General features: G+C 39.5%; 1 protein-coding gene across 1 annotated transcript; it reads right to left on the reverse strand.

Moving 5' to 3' along the window:
• Positions 1-2,394: 2,394 nt before the first annotated feature.
• Positions 2,395-11,546, reverse strand: dhodh (dihydroorotate dehydrogenase). Its single transcript, XM_069660428.1, has 9 exons — positions 11,467-11,546; positions 10,597-10,809; positions 8,710-8,909; positions 7,210-7,292; positions 6,639-6,826; positions 6,012-6,125; positions 5,061-5,214; positions 4,810-4,969; positions 2,395-4,194 (listed from the first exon to the last, which is right to left on the reverse strand). The coding sequence occupies exons 1-9, from the start codon at positions 11,482-11,484 to the stop codon at positions 4,056-4,058; spliced, it is 1,269 nt and encodes a 422-aa protein (XP_069516529.1). The 5' UTR covers positions 11,485-11,546; the 3' UTR covers positions 2,395-4,055.
• Positions 11,547-15,440: the final 3,894 nt, after the last annotated feature.

Genomic DNA, 15,440 nt, shown 5'->3' on the forward strand with positions numbered 1-15,440 from the left:
CCCCCACAGAATGATGCTGCCATCGACACGCTTCACAGTGACGATGGGTAACAGTTAGACGGCTGACAAGCTGTGCTCGGCTGCAACCTTTTTGTTCGCCTGCTCTATGAAAATGCCTTTAACCAAGTAATGTGTTTTTTCCCCGCAGGGGTTGCTTCCTTCTTTAAACATAAAAAGGTATTTGGTAATCTTATGTTTTATTCATATGATTAGGAAAGAGCTTTATTGGCTTTCCTTGAGCTACACCTACTAAAACACACTAATTGTGTTTGGTAAGGGCTTTGATTTATTATATAAATACCTTCGTAAAGACGTTTTTTTAATCATGCTCTTGAAGTGAGAAATGACCTGGGAGCCATCTTTGCTTTATCTTGTAACGTTCAGGGTTGGGACCCACAAGACACTGGGTGCCTCTTTCTCCTCCAAGCCCATTAAATCTCCTATATACTGTAGTCTGCTTCATTACCTTTACAAGTCATGTTCCAGAAATAAAAGTAACATCACGTTTGTAAATGTCATCTATTTAAAGTGAAAAGAAAATGCATCATGCTCTAAATGTCACAACACTAATATGGAAGAACAGTGGATTAGGGGGGAAACACATACCTGATTACCAAAACTTCCCAGAATCAATACCCTACCCCTCTGCCTACATAAGATTTTTATATCTATAGCTTCTACTTATTATGCTAATTATAAAAGCAAAAAAAAAAAAAAAAATTAAATGAACACAACAGAAAGAAACAAGATGATGCGACCACCCCCACCATGTCAGACTAGGGACAGTAGGTACACAGGAGCCTATGCTGATGTATTAAGCCAACTAATAGTTAATCGATTTAAGGAATATAAATCGGCAATTGTAATAATTGCATATTCGATGCAGAGTTATAAATCATGCAACAAGACTGAGAGTCTATCACCACGCTTACAGGGCTGTCAGTCTACATATGAGGGCACAGCTCTGCTTGGAGATAGATGTGAACAATCAGCATGCTGACATGCAGCTTCAGCACTCAACTTAAATTACAGCAAACATGGGGATCATTTTAAAAAGTTCTTGGAGCCACACTTCTATTGCAGTTGGTTAAATGACTTCTGTATTGTGTTATGTAAATTACAATGTCTATATTTGTCTTTACATATAGGTTATGTATTTTGATAAGTTGTGGATGTATATTATACCAAATGTTTTACTATTTACTGACCAGATAAATCTGAATTGTATTCAAGGTGAAGGTGCTAATCAGTTGATCGTCTGTCTTCTGGGGAAACACAGAAAACACCAGATGATTCGTCTGAGTGTGAGTGTTTCATTGGAATAACAAAATGTGAACAAACATAACATGAATAAACCTTTTAACATATATACAAATATAAACTCATCCATGAACATTAAACTATGTTATAGTTTTGAACAATATTTCCTTATTTTTTTAAATAAATAATTACTCTAAAATTAATTTAGGCTCCATTGATGAGAAGGGAAGGGAAAGAGCTGCTGCAGAGTGATTACCCCATGAGAAAAGAAGCCACACCATGCAGACTGTTCTTCTCCATCAGCTTTGTTTCTGTTACATCTGTTGCATACAGATATTAAAAGACAGAATGTGTCTTTTATATTCATTCAGTCCTGTTTGTCTGCAGTCAAAGGACTCATTCCCTCCTCCTCACTGGCTGCTTGTGTGTTACTGAGACATCTGCTCTCCACAGATAGTGTTAGTGAGCCGCTCTATTACACGAGATACACAAAACAAAGCTTAAACTCTAAGACCTTCATGCATCATTTTTTTGTATTAGCATTCAGCTTTTCAGTTTGTAAAAAGCCAATTCTGTTAGTCTGACAGCCAGGCCTCGCCTCTCCTCACCCTGTGACGCGCCATACTAGATACAAGCCAGTCTGCATTTGACCTCAGAAGAGGGAGAATGAGGTGCATCGCAGCTCACAGCTGCTCCTCACTATACCGCTGCCTGTACTGGCAAGGTCTAATGGCTGCTGTCTATTCTGGTATTAGCAGGGGGTGCTGTGAAAAAACTAAGAAGGCATCTCAGCCTGTCAATGGAAGAGCAAAAAGACCCAAGATTAACAATAAAAGCAGCCAACTCCAGCAATGACAGAGAGGACACCACAATGGCCACAGATAATAAGAACAGAGGGGAGTAAGAGTTCAGCTGAGGGGAAGAAGACTTAAAGGGTTTATCGCTGACAGGAGCACAATCAAGTAATTTTAGTTCCTTCAAGGCAAAAAAAAATCTTCTACTGTTGCTGCTGCTGCTTCTATAGATGAATAGGTAGGATCAGGTGACGACAGGGTTGAGAAAGAAGGACTTTCTCTTCCCGAAGGAGTTTGAAAAATGATGCAATTTGTTCAAATTACTTTGGTTGTCCCCGTCTAACCTTGTTTTTCATTTCAGTTGTACCTTAAAGCACGTTTTCCAGTCCGAGTCTGTGTGAATCATTCCTCTAAACACGTGCTGTTTGCTGAAATGTAGAGACGAAACAAGGTACGAATGCATTCAAATTCGAACAAGTACATTGCTTTCAGCCTGCTCTCACAGGTCATATTGCATTCCCCAGCCAGAGTTTTTATTACTGCTATACAACAAGAAAATATGAATTTGATTTCACTAAAGGTTCATGTTTCTTTCGCTTTCCTTCAAGGCCTTTTGGTGCAAGAAAAAAAGGAGAGGTTTCAAAAGTCAATTGGACCTGACCAAATGTAACATTCAGAAATGGAACTGATTTGAAAGCTGTCCTTCTGAAAGACAAGCAGACCATATAGAGACATCACTGCTATAACTGTCTGACAGGATAATCTACACATCTTATTAAAAAAGTTTGTTCAAGTTATAGTTACAAGTTATAATGGTTCATCCCCTGGGGTCCATTAAATAACCACTGCAGATTCCATGTCTCTTCTTAGTTTTTATTTCAAAACACTATCTTTTGTCAAATATGCGAGCATTTCCTCATATTAGGACACGGATAACCCAGAATTCTTTCAAATGCTCCATAATTTATTTGTTTTCTGTTTTGATTCAGGTTATAACAACAGTTTGATTCCACTGGTGGAATTCCCCACCTGAATAAAAACATATACAGATTACTGAGGCTGCATTGGGCAGCTTTTGACATTTTCAGGCTGAGATGACTGAAAACAGTAAAATTGTCACAATATAAATGATGTGATATGAAGTCATGTTCACTTTACCTAAAAGCATTTCAATCAGCCCTGCATTGATCAGCTTCTCTGGAAGCTCAGAACTGCAAATTGTATTAGACCGTCTACTGAACAATTGTTAGTAGAAGCTTTCGCTTTTGTTATTTAGAGTCTAATAATTACTTTCTCTGAGCAGGGAAATAAATAAGCAAAAGGTGAGTTGAATATGAGAACTCTGGTTTATATTAATTGCCATGTCCAGGACCTCCCTCCTTAGGCCTGTCTCTTTCCAAATACAGCTCTTATTTAGTCAGACATATTGTACCGTAAAACAGAGAGCTTGCACACTGCAAGTAAATATTCCTAAACCAAAATAACTTTTGAGGTGTAATGTGTTCACTGTTTCTTTTTGGTCTTTATTGTTTTTTTTATTCCATTATTTATGACTAATACTAATCATAGCGAATTATACATCCTTTGAAATACTGTTGTAACTTGTGTATTAGACAATTCAAAATAGTTTGTAAAAAAAATAATAAAGGTTTGTGAGTCTAGTGTTTTTTGAAGCACTTTGGTGTCAGTATGCACTTTCTTACTGCTGTTACACTGTAACAAAGGATGAACGTCTTAAATAAAGTAACAAACACACCTTAGTTTCTTAATCATTAAAAAGACTTTTCATTATTGACTTCCCTGAAATGTTCAAGTAAAGGCCAGGAGCTGAAATTGTTGTGAGTTCAGCAATTGCACTCCTCACCACAAATACTGAAAATATAGCTTCAACAACGAACAGTTCAGATCACATCTAATCCTGGAAATCAACGGACGGGTGGAAGGACAATAATAAATACGCAGCGTTCATCAAAGTTCAGGAAAAGTGGAGGTTCGTGTTGCTTAGTTGGAGGAGATGGCAGCTACGGGTGCAGAGTCTGTGTTTACATTTACCATCTCTCTCAGCAGGCTCGGTTTAGGCACACCTGCTCCCCTGTGATCTGCTCCCACTGCCTCTGAAACGCTGCTGAAACCTTGTTCCCTGGAAAAATAAATATATTTTTGTTTGAAATAAAATCATGTTGAAAAGACAGAGCCATTGATGCTGAAACTAATACTATTACTGTTTGATAAATACTTTTATGGAGTTTAAAGCACAAGAGTTGCACTAACAAGGCTGCCAAATACTATTTTGTGATGAAAGAGCCAGGTCACCGATTTTCAACCTCAGTCCTATCATGCTATTATGAGCTAAAATGCAATTTCGCTGCGTCTTTGGAGGGCTCTATCCGATTCTCCAACGGACCCTGGAAAAACTCCACCAGACTACGTAAAACGCGTCATCTGGCGGAGGCCAAGGAGCTTGCTTAAGTATACTTTCTTAGTCTAGGACGCCCGCCTCAGATGTCATGTCTCGTTCCAAATCGTCAGGTTTGAAATGTAGACTGCAGACTGCTGCTACAGGGACTATTTGTAAATAATGGTTTGGCAACACTTTTACGTTTTGGTTTCTTACTTGGTGCGTGCAGTTTCCAGTTATAAGACCAATGGTGTGATAAAGCAGAAATATCCTTTAATTACTTAACAGGAAAATTGTTAAACTTCCACTAAAAGTTCGGCTCTGACTTTATGAGAGAACATTCACAGCTATACTCACTTTAGAAGTTGTTCCAGTTCTCTCTTTATCTTCGTCACTACAGGCGGACCCTGGAACGTCAGAGCTGTGTAGAGCTGAACCAGCGATGCACCGGCCCGGATCTTATCCATAGCGTCCTGCCCACTGGCCACACCACCGATTCCAACAATGGGAACTTTACCTATAAAAACAATATCATAAGTTAATTTTATATGACCTTTCTTACTACATGAGTGGGAATGAATAAAACATCTTAGTGTTTAAATGACTACCTTTAGTGAGGTTGTACATCTCTCTCACAGTGCTGGTAGAGAGGTCTTTGAGTGGCTGGCCACTTAGCCCACCAACCTCACACTTGTTTGGATCCTGAAGCGTCTCTGGTCTGGACACGGTGGTGTTTGTAACCATCAAACCATCCACTCCCAGCTGCAAACACATGAGTGTACACCAAGGAGAGGACGAGTAAAGGCCATCTGACTTTCACAGACCTCCAATGTTAAATGTACTGTGAAGAACAGAGTGCTGTTTAAATTGTGCTTTGTTGTCTCTCCCTAATGTTCCTTCCATTAAGGTTTGTCTCTTCTCAGTCCAATGAGCACAAAAACACTTTTATCTTACTTTAAGACATATGCAGTGTATGTTCACTGATTTAATTTTGTTGTTTTCTGCCTGATTGTATTCATTACAGCACTGATTATTTTTTACCCTTTTAACGCATCTTGTGACTTTGTTTTTATAGATGCTGTACAAACAAGAAGGTGGTTGCACCCTGGGAAAGGGTGTGTGTGGTTTGCATAAGAGCATGTGGATGACTTTGCTGTCAATGTGCAGAGATGGTCCTTAACCTGAGCACTGATTTTACTTTGAGAAAAATGTAAAAACACAAAAGATTCAGGATCTGATTGTATGATGATCTAAGAAAGTATTTTTCTTCTTAGTCATATTGTAAGAGAATGAGAATAAAAAACTAAATGTTCATCCCTCAGAGCATAAACCAGACTCTGAGGATAAGGCCCCAATCTGATTAAACCTGCACCTGGCCTCCGAGAGGCCATAAATGCAAAACGGAACGGAAATGATTCATGGCAAGATCACATAAAATGAAATAATCAAATCGCACTGGATAAAAATAAATGATATCATTGATTTTAAGTAAAAACAAGCTACTAAATAAAATTCGAAGTTACAGTTAGGAAATTAAACGACTTTAATAAATAACTAACCTCAGCGACCACATCAGCAATGTCCTGTTTGTCCTGTGCGGTGAGGTCAGGAGCGATCTTCACCAACACTGGAGGTTTACATACTCCCTGCAGGGCATCGCGCTCCTTCAACACCTGAGCAGATTGTTTGAAAAAAGTGAATGTATCAGGTGAGGGGGGCAGAGAGAGATAGCGTTGGGAGGCACAAAGTCCCGGACACACCCTGTCACCTGTGGGGTCCCCCAGGGATCGGTCCTCGGCCCGACCCTTTTTACCCTCTACATGCTCCTCCTCAGCATGTAGAGGGCATGGAATATCGTTCCACTGTTATACTGATGACACACAATTATACCTAAAAACTGACCCAACGACCCAACTGACCCACATACTAGTTGCTCTTTTTAACTGGGTTTATTACTTGTTGTTTTATACTTGATGTCTTTATCCTGTAGCACTTTGAGATTTGCTTCAAATGCATTATAAATGAAACTTATTATTATTATTATCATTATACTGCTATTAGAATAAGGGCTGTCAACAAATATTCCGGAGAGAGAAAGATTCTCACTCCCAGCATTTCATTGTGTTTATTTTTGTCAATGCTGGGTCCCAACTTAGTGATTTCGTGAACTTTCAAATAGTCCTTACTGTATGTAGGAGCTGCCGAAGCTCGGCTTTCCCCTGTAGATCTCGGAGACCTGGCGTATTGGGACTACTGACGTTGACCACCAGGTAGTCAGCCAGCGGGCCGAGCACTCTCACGCCCTTCAAGTAATCCGCCCCTGCGTCCTGGGACAGCTTGTTCTTCCCCAGGTTGATGCCCAGGGGAAGGCCAGCTATAAACGCGGAGACACGCACATATGCAAACACACACACACACACAAATAGGAAAGTTCAGATGAGCACAAACTCAGGCTGCATCATCAGGCACATGACTCAACCAGAGCAGAGGCTGCTGATGTGCTGGGTGGCTTAAAAGCAGGTGTGGATCAGACAGGAAAAACAACAAGTAAAAAGGATAGGTCAAGGACAATTAAATAGAGCTGAAAGTGTATCTAATCACAACGTTACAATTACAATCACGTTTAGTATTTGGCTTCAATATAAAGAACTAAGTCACTAATAAATAATAAAAGCACTTCAGAAAAAACACTACAGATTCATATTTATGATTCCTGATAAAAGGAAAAATGTAGAGAATAAAGGAGTGCCTGCTAACCTTTGCTGTGCTGTTGCTGTGTGTCTACTCTGGCTGTCAGCCTCTGTTGTGCATCTGCCAAACCACAACTGTTGAATCCATATCTGATTAAAAAGAGCACAAACACACACAGACAGTATCAACATGTATTCAAATATCTGACAAACAACAATTATCTTACAAGCTACTAAACAACACACTGAAAAAAAAGGATCAATGATCAATAACCTACAGTTCACATTACAAATGACATTAAGGGCAAAATACATTTAATATTTTTTTTACTGTTATCATTACACTGAGACATTTGCTGTTAGAAAGTACAAACATAATTTAAATGTGTTTGTTTCAAGAGTTTCGTACGCCTGTGACTCACACTTATGCTGCAGTTGTAGCCAGTTAAAGGTACAATAAGTAGGATTTTCCTAGAAAAATAAGATATAGACTTTTACAAATATAATATAATATAAATCCTCACTTATGGGCCTCTATACATGTGTGTTGGCGAGTGTGTGCAGACCCTTGTGAGACCCTTCCCTCTGCAAGGAAAAGTCCTACTTATTATACCTTTAAAGTATACAATCTGCTTTGTGAATGGAATGAGGTGCAGCAGATAACAGAAAAACACAAGCTCATTCACAGCAGCAGTTTGTTACACAGAAATAACAGACAGTATAATATCCTATTTGAATGATCAGAATCCAAGAAAGCTGTATAATAAAAACTGATAAAGCTGATAAAGCACAGTTACAGGAGGATGTTGTTGTTGAACTGTACTGGTCTATAAAATATGCCTAACTTCATCAAAAATTACAACCTTATAGAAACAGTACATAGAACATCATCTTATGAAAAGGGAAGAAATAAGCTCAGTGTGCCACAGATCCACTTACAAAGAAACTGAAATCATGAAAGAGCTCGAGCAAAGATAATGAGCTCATATTCACAGCTTGATTAATGTGCAGACTATAGAAGCAAACCCGTGGGAAGCATAATCTCTGAACATACTGAGCCATGTGCAAAAGAACATTATACACTCACATTACCATCTCTCGCTGTGTTCTCTGTTTTAAAGGGTTTTAACATTCACTAAGACTTATGTGGCTCCTTTATTGTTATATGAATTGAGTCTTTGTGAGATGTAACAGAAAAGAAGGTCGTTAATCTACGTGGTATGGATAGTAAGAAAAAAAGAAAAAAGTATTTAATTGCTTTAAAGCTAAGACTCGCTGGTAAATTCAACATCTACAGGGCCATGACTAAACTGAACACTGAATTGTTCATAAAATACAATTTACTGCATTTCTTAATTTCGTTTTTTCTATTTGTTCTAGGCTGTGGATAATTAAGGGTCAAAGAAAGAAAGTAATGATTCAAGGGATGCATACAAGCAATCATTTATTTAAAGACAGGCACACAGTAGCAAAAAAAATGTTGACTGATTGTACGTCAATTTTAAAAGATTAATACGTCATCATGAGTTAACATTGTCTATTTCTGTGATTAAAGCAAAAAACTTACCTGTTAATAACGGCATGATCTGCAGTGAGCCTGAACACACGTGGTTTGGGGTTCCCCTCCTGAGGTTTTGGAGTGATTGTGCCCACTTCAACGAAGCCAAAACCCACTTTGTACAACCCGTCCACGGCCTCTCCGTGCTTGTCAAAACCCGCTGCAATCCCGATGGGGTTTTTGAACTTGAGGCCGAGGACGTTCACTTCCTGTACATAACGCAAAAACAAAGAGAATATAGCATTAAAGTCCGTACACAAATATGAGACTGATAACTGTAACTATACCTGTAACAAAATCGTTTTGAAAAAAATAATACTCATGTGGTTGACTCCATCGCATAGTTTTTATTGATGGACTCTTTGATGATCCCCAGACCAAACTGTTGGCATACCCACCCTCACCCCAAACCAGGTCGGAAACCACAGACCAGTTTCACTTCTACCCTCCCTGTCAAAAATACTTGAGCGCACAGTCTTTAATCAAGTACCGAAATGGCACTACTGTCGGTAACGGAATCACTGCGTCTGGCTAAAGCTGCTGGACAGTCCTCAGCTCTATTGCTGCTAGATCTGTCAGCTGCCTTTGACACAGTGAACCACCAAATCCATTCCCACCAGAGGACACTACAGCCTCGGCACAGATCTCGTCATGCCTTGCCAATATCTCTAAATGGATGAAAGAACGCCACCTTCAGCTCAACCTATCCAAGGCTGAGCTCCTTGTCATCCCAGCCAGTCCCGCTATGCAACCACAGATCAACATCCAGCTTGGACAAACTGAACTCATACCCACTAAGTCTGCCCGCAACCTGCGCGTCATAATTGATGACCAGCTAACCTTTAAGGTTCATGTGGCCTCGATTGCTCAGTCATGTTGATTTGCCCTGTGCAACATCAGGAAGATCAGACCCTGCCTTTCAGAGCATGCAGCACAACTGCTGGTACAGGCTCTCATGATATCACGCATTGACTACTGCAGCTCCCTACTGACAGGCCTTCCTGCATGCACATTCAAACCTCTGCAGATGATCCAGAACGCAGCAGTGTGACTGTTCTTCAATCAACCCAAAACAGCACTCCACTGTTCATATCCCTCCACTGGCTCCCAGTTGTCGCTCGCATTAAATTCAAAACCCTGTTGCTCGCTTACAAAACAGCAACAAAAACAGCTCCTGCCTACCTGAACGCCCTCATCCAGGTCTACATTCCATCCCTCCCACTACGCTCTACCAATGAAAGGCGCCTGGTACTCCCATCACAACAGGGCCCTACGTCGCAAACTAGACTCTTCTCCTCAGTAGTCCACAGGTGGTGGAATGAGTTACCAAACTCCATTCGGTCCGCAGAGTCCCTTTCCACCTTTAAGAAAAAGCTAAAGACCCAGCTCTTTCATGAACACCTCTGCCCTGTGCACTGCCTGTCAGCACCTGTGTCCAGTCGCACTTGAAGCTGTTTGTTGGCTCTTACTGACTCTGTTCCCTCCTGTCTTGATCGTTGCTTGTGTTGTGTTAACTCTCAGATGTATGTCACTTTGGATAAAAGCGTCTGCTAAATGAAATTGTAACATTGTAACATACCCAAATTAAAGTATGAAAAAAAACTGTGAAACTTTGTGAAACTGTAACCTTCTGGTTTCTTTTTGTCTGCACAATGTACAGCAGTATAATGCTATAAATAGCCATTTTTTCAAAGCTGCAGTACTGACAGTGCAGGAGTGCTCAGCCAAGTTTGTTGCCACTGTTCATAGAAAGTTGTAGTTCATCATTGTGGATGCTCACATTGTTAACATTATAGAAATTGTCCTTGGTTTGGACAGCATTTGTGTTTAGGTTCTACAATCACTCTGATGTCAATGGGAAATGTCACCAAGTAGAAAGTTTGGATACATGCGTACCAATGATGCAGGATCCTGGTAGCGGTTCAGAGGAACCAGACCCAGGCCTATAATCTTCACTGCCAACACATGTGCGGTCTCTGCTCCCACAATCCTCTGCAGCAAGGGCATCAGCTGATTGGCATAGAAACGCTCATCCCCAACCGCAGTGAGGTAGGAGGCAAACAGGAGGGTACCTGAGCCGATGACCTTCACTGCCTCTTTCAGCTGCTTCTGTTGACAGAAGAACAGAAATAAACAATCAGTTTGTGTCTTAAAAAGGTCTGTTGTCTGACCTTATTTACTGTGAAAAGACCTGTAGGAGTTATATAAAAGCATTTGTATTTGCAGCAACTTAATTTCCACATAAGCTAATCTTGTAAAATGATCATACTAATATCTAAGGACGTAGGATAATATCTTATATATAATATATCTATCTATATGTATGATCTGTGTTTTGTTTTTAATCAGAACCTATATATTTATTTGTATGTACTCCAAGAGCAACGTAAAACCATATATGTCTGGCCAGTATAGCTGATTCTCATTCTGATGAAGTTACTTCTCTCTTCTCTGAGTAATAGCTGATATCTGGACATAATTCAAATAACATCAACCCAAACATCTGTTTGTAAATAACTTTCGTTTACAAAGACCTTTTTAATTTTCAAAGGGTTGCAAAGTCTGGTAGCAAAGACAACCACTAACGTCACATGTGTTTCAGTGTTGATATGCAAAAAGTCACAGCAAAGCTAACCTGGATAGTTTCCTGGTTTCATTTCAGGCGGAGCAGTACCAGCTATCGTTAGCAAGCAGCAACACACAAGTGTCTCTATGACGTTTTAAATGATCAGATTCTTAACTATGTTACGATGGTTGTGAATTTACCTTCAGATGTCCCGCCATGGAAGCAGTTCTGTCATTGCATTAAAGGGCAATGAATGCATTTCCTAACATGTTACACAAACCCACGCGGGAACAGCTTCCTACTCATAATCTCGCGATATTTCCGTGGTGGAGGAGACGCAGGGATGGTGGCAGTGCATGTCAGTTTAAGTGCTTGTCAAGGTAACATAACAGCAGAGGATAGTTTTAATCTGATAATAAGACAATTCTATTAAATTAAGGATCATAATACATACAAGATGATGATGATAAACAGTTTGTTTTTATTTTAACATAAAACAAAAGTTGAAACCTGTTGTTGGAGCAGAGGGAAGCTTCTGCTTGTGTGACCTTAAGTGTTGCCAAGTGACTCTTCACTTTGCATCTTGTTTGAGTGTCTGCAGTGATTTTCCTAATCTATTGACAACTTATGCAGAGTTTTTCTGGAGGAAGCTCCCTGATTTTCATGTTCTCAGTTGCTGTTCTTACCAAGACTAGAGAAGCACTATGTGCTTTAGCCTTGTGCAATACAATAACTATGGACATGTTTCTCCGAACTGCTGTCTTCTTGTGGATTTCAGTTGGATTTCTATCTTTACCTGGAAAGTCTGAAGCCTGTCCAGGTGATGGGTTCTCTGCCCTGTGTGAATTTGTCATCAAAAATGTCTGTTTTGACTTTGTTGGGGGATCCGAAACCTGGTCCCAGGCACGGAGCAGCTGCGGACAGCAAGGAGGGGAGCTCCTGAAGGTGCTGAACAACCCAATCAAACATTTCCTGATGAGCATCCCAAGAGAGAAAAATACCAGTAACTTCACCTTCTGGCTTGGAAAGGGGGTCCAATGGATGGATCTGGAACCCACCATAAGTGAGTAAAATGTATTTTTTAATTGTGTATTGTGTTTTTTGTTTGCCATCCTTAAGAAGCATCTGAACCTTAAAGTTTTAAATCACACACATTTACAATGGGAACGCATCAGTGTTTAATGTTATCTTAACACAGAACGTTGGTACAAGGGCTTTGCAGGCCAACTCTCATTTAAATCAAGAACTACACTCTCAAACAAGAATTAACAAAACAAAATCTGTCCGTGAAATGTTTAGAAATGAAAATTAGTTAGAAGTTATAACTTCTTAATAAACAATGTTTACTATATCTAGATGAGAGGGCCAATGGGTAATTACTGCATCATTAAATTCAGGATACATATTTCATTGGAAACCTCAAGTTTCATCTGACTTTTTTCAAAGCCTCCCTGTTAAGACTTCCCCCTTCACATTTAGTTACTTTTTGGCTGTTACGTCACAACAGCACTCACATAGTTAAATCCTTTTGTATTAGTATTAGATATACTGTATGTAAACCCCACCTCCTAAATGGCTTACACCTGTTTTTTTCTGACGTGTTTAAGCGTAAACAATTTTTTTTGCTATTAACATAAAATAACATAAAATGAATGGACAACAACATTTTTCTTGATAAAGCAGGTCTAAATTATTTATCAAGCAAAAATAGTCTTTGCTTCCAGGCTCTAAAAAATGAAGATATGCTGCATGTGTGTGTATTAAATAGTTAAAAATTAATATTGGCTTTTAATTGTGGAGTAAACAAACCAAGACATTTAAAACTTTAAATTTAGCTCTTGGAACTTTATATGATGGACATTTTCCCCTTTCTTTTGACATTCAGTTAGTCTAAAAAATGGTTTTATGGTGACAGAGTTAAAACTCAAAGCAATGTCCCGAAAGCAAGCTTTCCTCATGTTGTGTCTGTGTGTGTGTGTGTGTGTGTGTGTGTGTGTGTGTGTGTGTGTGTGTGTCTGTGTGTGTGTGTGTTGTGCTTCTTTCCAAAACAGAAAATGTGGACGTTTCAAAGGACAACTGCACATACATGAAGCTGAATCCTCTTCGGCTCATCACAACATCAGACTGCAACCAGAGACGAGGCTTCCTTTGCACACACAGTATGAAACGAATGCTTTCTTATTACTGCTGTTACTGTCCTTCTTTTCTGTCTCCCTTCTTCCCCCTTGTCTCTTTTATTCAGCACAACTGAATGAAGTTTTTTATTTAGTTTTTTTTTTGTGCAATATGCTGTAAGCTTAAAGTTTCATTCTTGTTTTAAAGATATGTGGCCTTCATGGAACACAAAGGTAAGCGTAACACTTCATATTTCACAGTCAGTAAGAAGCTATATAATAATACGTGACTGAATTTTCATACAATTATTCTTGTTCATGTTTCTTTTTGCAGAAGACACAAGTGTCCACTCATGCAACCAGATCCCGTAAGTTACATTCAAACATTTTGTTTTTCTTCACTTCCATCAACAGTGAAAGTACAGAAAATAACACTGAGTGTGTGTATCTGCCTCTCTTTCTCTATCTCAAATACACACTTTGATTTTAGGGCTCAAAAGGACCGTTTATGGTATTGACAGCGTTCTGAAGGTGAGAGATGCCTTGTACAGTAATTCTCCTTTAGAATCAGAATCAGCTTTATTGGTCAGGTATGTGCACATACAAGGAATTTGACTCCAGTTTAACTTTGCTCTCTTTGTACACTGAAATATTAAAAACTAATATGTACAAGCCTACAATAAACATTAAACATTAAACTAGTATCTACAAGCCTGCGGAAGACAATAGTGCAAGTATAAGGAGTGCAATGATGCTGAAATATATAATATGATTTAGAAGAAAATATGTTATTATGTAACAGATGGGTTTACATGAGGTGGATATTCCAGCATTTACAGTAAAAAAAAAACGTGTGCATAGGTTTGTGCCAGATGACAGATGATATTTACATGAATAAAATGTGTTCCACACTGATTGCTCTGACCCTCTGTGACTGCTAAATGTAACCGCAAAATTCACAAGTTGTGGGGTTTTTTTCTGAGACAGAAAGCCGAAGCTGAACTTTCCCGGATGGAAAGGACAGCAGGGGAGCCGACAGATAACAGCAGGGTGGGTTTCCTCATTATGGAAAGCTTGTGAAAGTATTACATTATTCTTATTGCCATGTTTTTTTTTCCTTTCACAGGACACGTTCATTAAGGATTTGTTGACTGCCACAAAAAAATTGACACCAGAATTTGCTTTGAAAAACAATAAGACTATCGGTCGCATCATCAACTGTAGTGCAGGCATCCACCTCCTGTCACTAACAAAATGTGATCTCCTGTCCAACCCGAACCCCACGGTAAGCTGAAATGAACATGTGCCTGTGACAGCTTTAAGCAAACATAGACATTTTTCCATTATTACGGCTGTGCGATGCTGCATTTGTTTCCTCTCCAGTCTCTGTTTGAGGAGATCTTCGAGATATTTCGGCAAGTCAGTTTGCTCTTGGGTGAGACCAACTCACAGTCACTTACAATCAAACACCCAACAGGCACCCTCTATCAGGACAGGTGGGTATTTTCTGTCAGAGCGTCGCTCACCCGATACTCGTTTTATTTTTTAACAACATAAATTTGGCTGCAAATATATTATTTTCCAAATTCTACTTCCTTTCCCCCAGTTACTCAACCCCTAGCCTCAGCAATGCAGTGCTGGGTTCAGAGAAAGATGGCGAGTATGTCAAATTCCCCTCATTTTCAGCGCTTGAGCCTCAACTCAAAGGGGTCGACAAAGTCATCACCCAGGTCTGTGTGTGTTATCAGCAGCATGTGTGTTTGCATCATCCACAGCCTGTTTAACGGAGCTCTTCTCCTTCTCAGTTGACTACATTCTCAAATAATCCTCATCCGTCCGACGATAACATCACAGGACCTGTTTTCAGCATTTTACTAAGTGATGGATACAAAGACATAAAGCTGTCAAACCTGCCAGATATGATAGAGGTAACGCTAACAGGAGAGGTGACTGTTGTGTAGTAAAACTATGGTCCTTTTTTAAATGAAAGTGACACTTGCCTAATATTGTGTGTTACACATAGATAATTAAAAATTAAAGGGCACTTTAGCATCAATACA

This window comes from Semicossyphus pulcher, unplaced genomic scaffold, assembly GCF_022749685.1.
Source record: "Semicossyphus pulcher isolate SPU_LCO1_2020_fin unplaced genomic scaffold, fSemPul1.0.p SCAF_1, whole genome shotgun sequence".
NCBI classification, from domain to species: domain Eukaryota; kingdom Metazoa; phylum Chordata; class Actinopteri; order Labriformes; family Labridae; genus Semicossyphus; species Semicossyphus pulcher.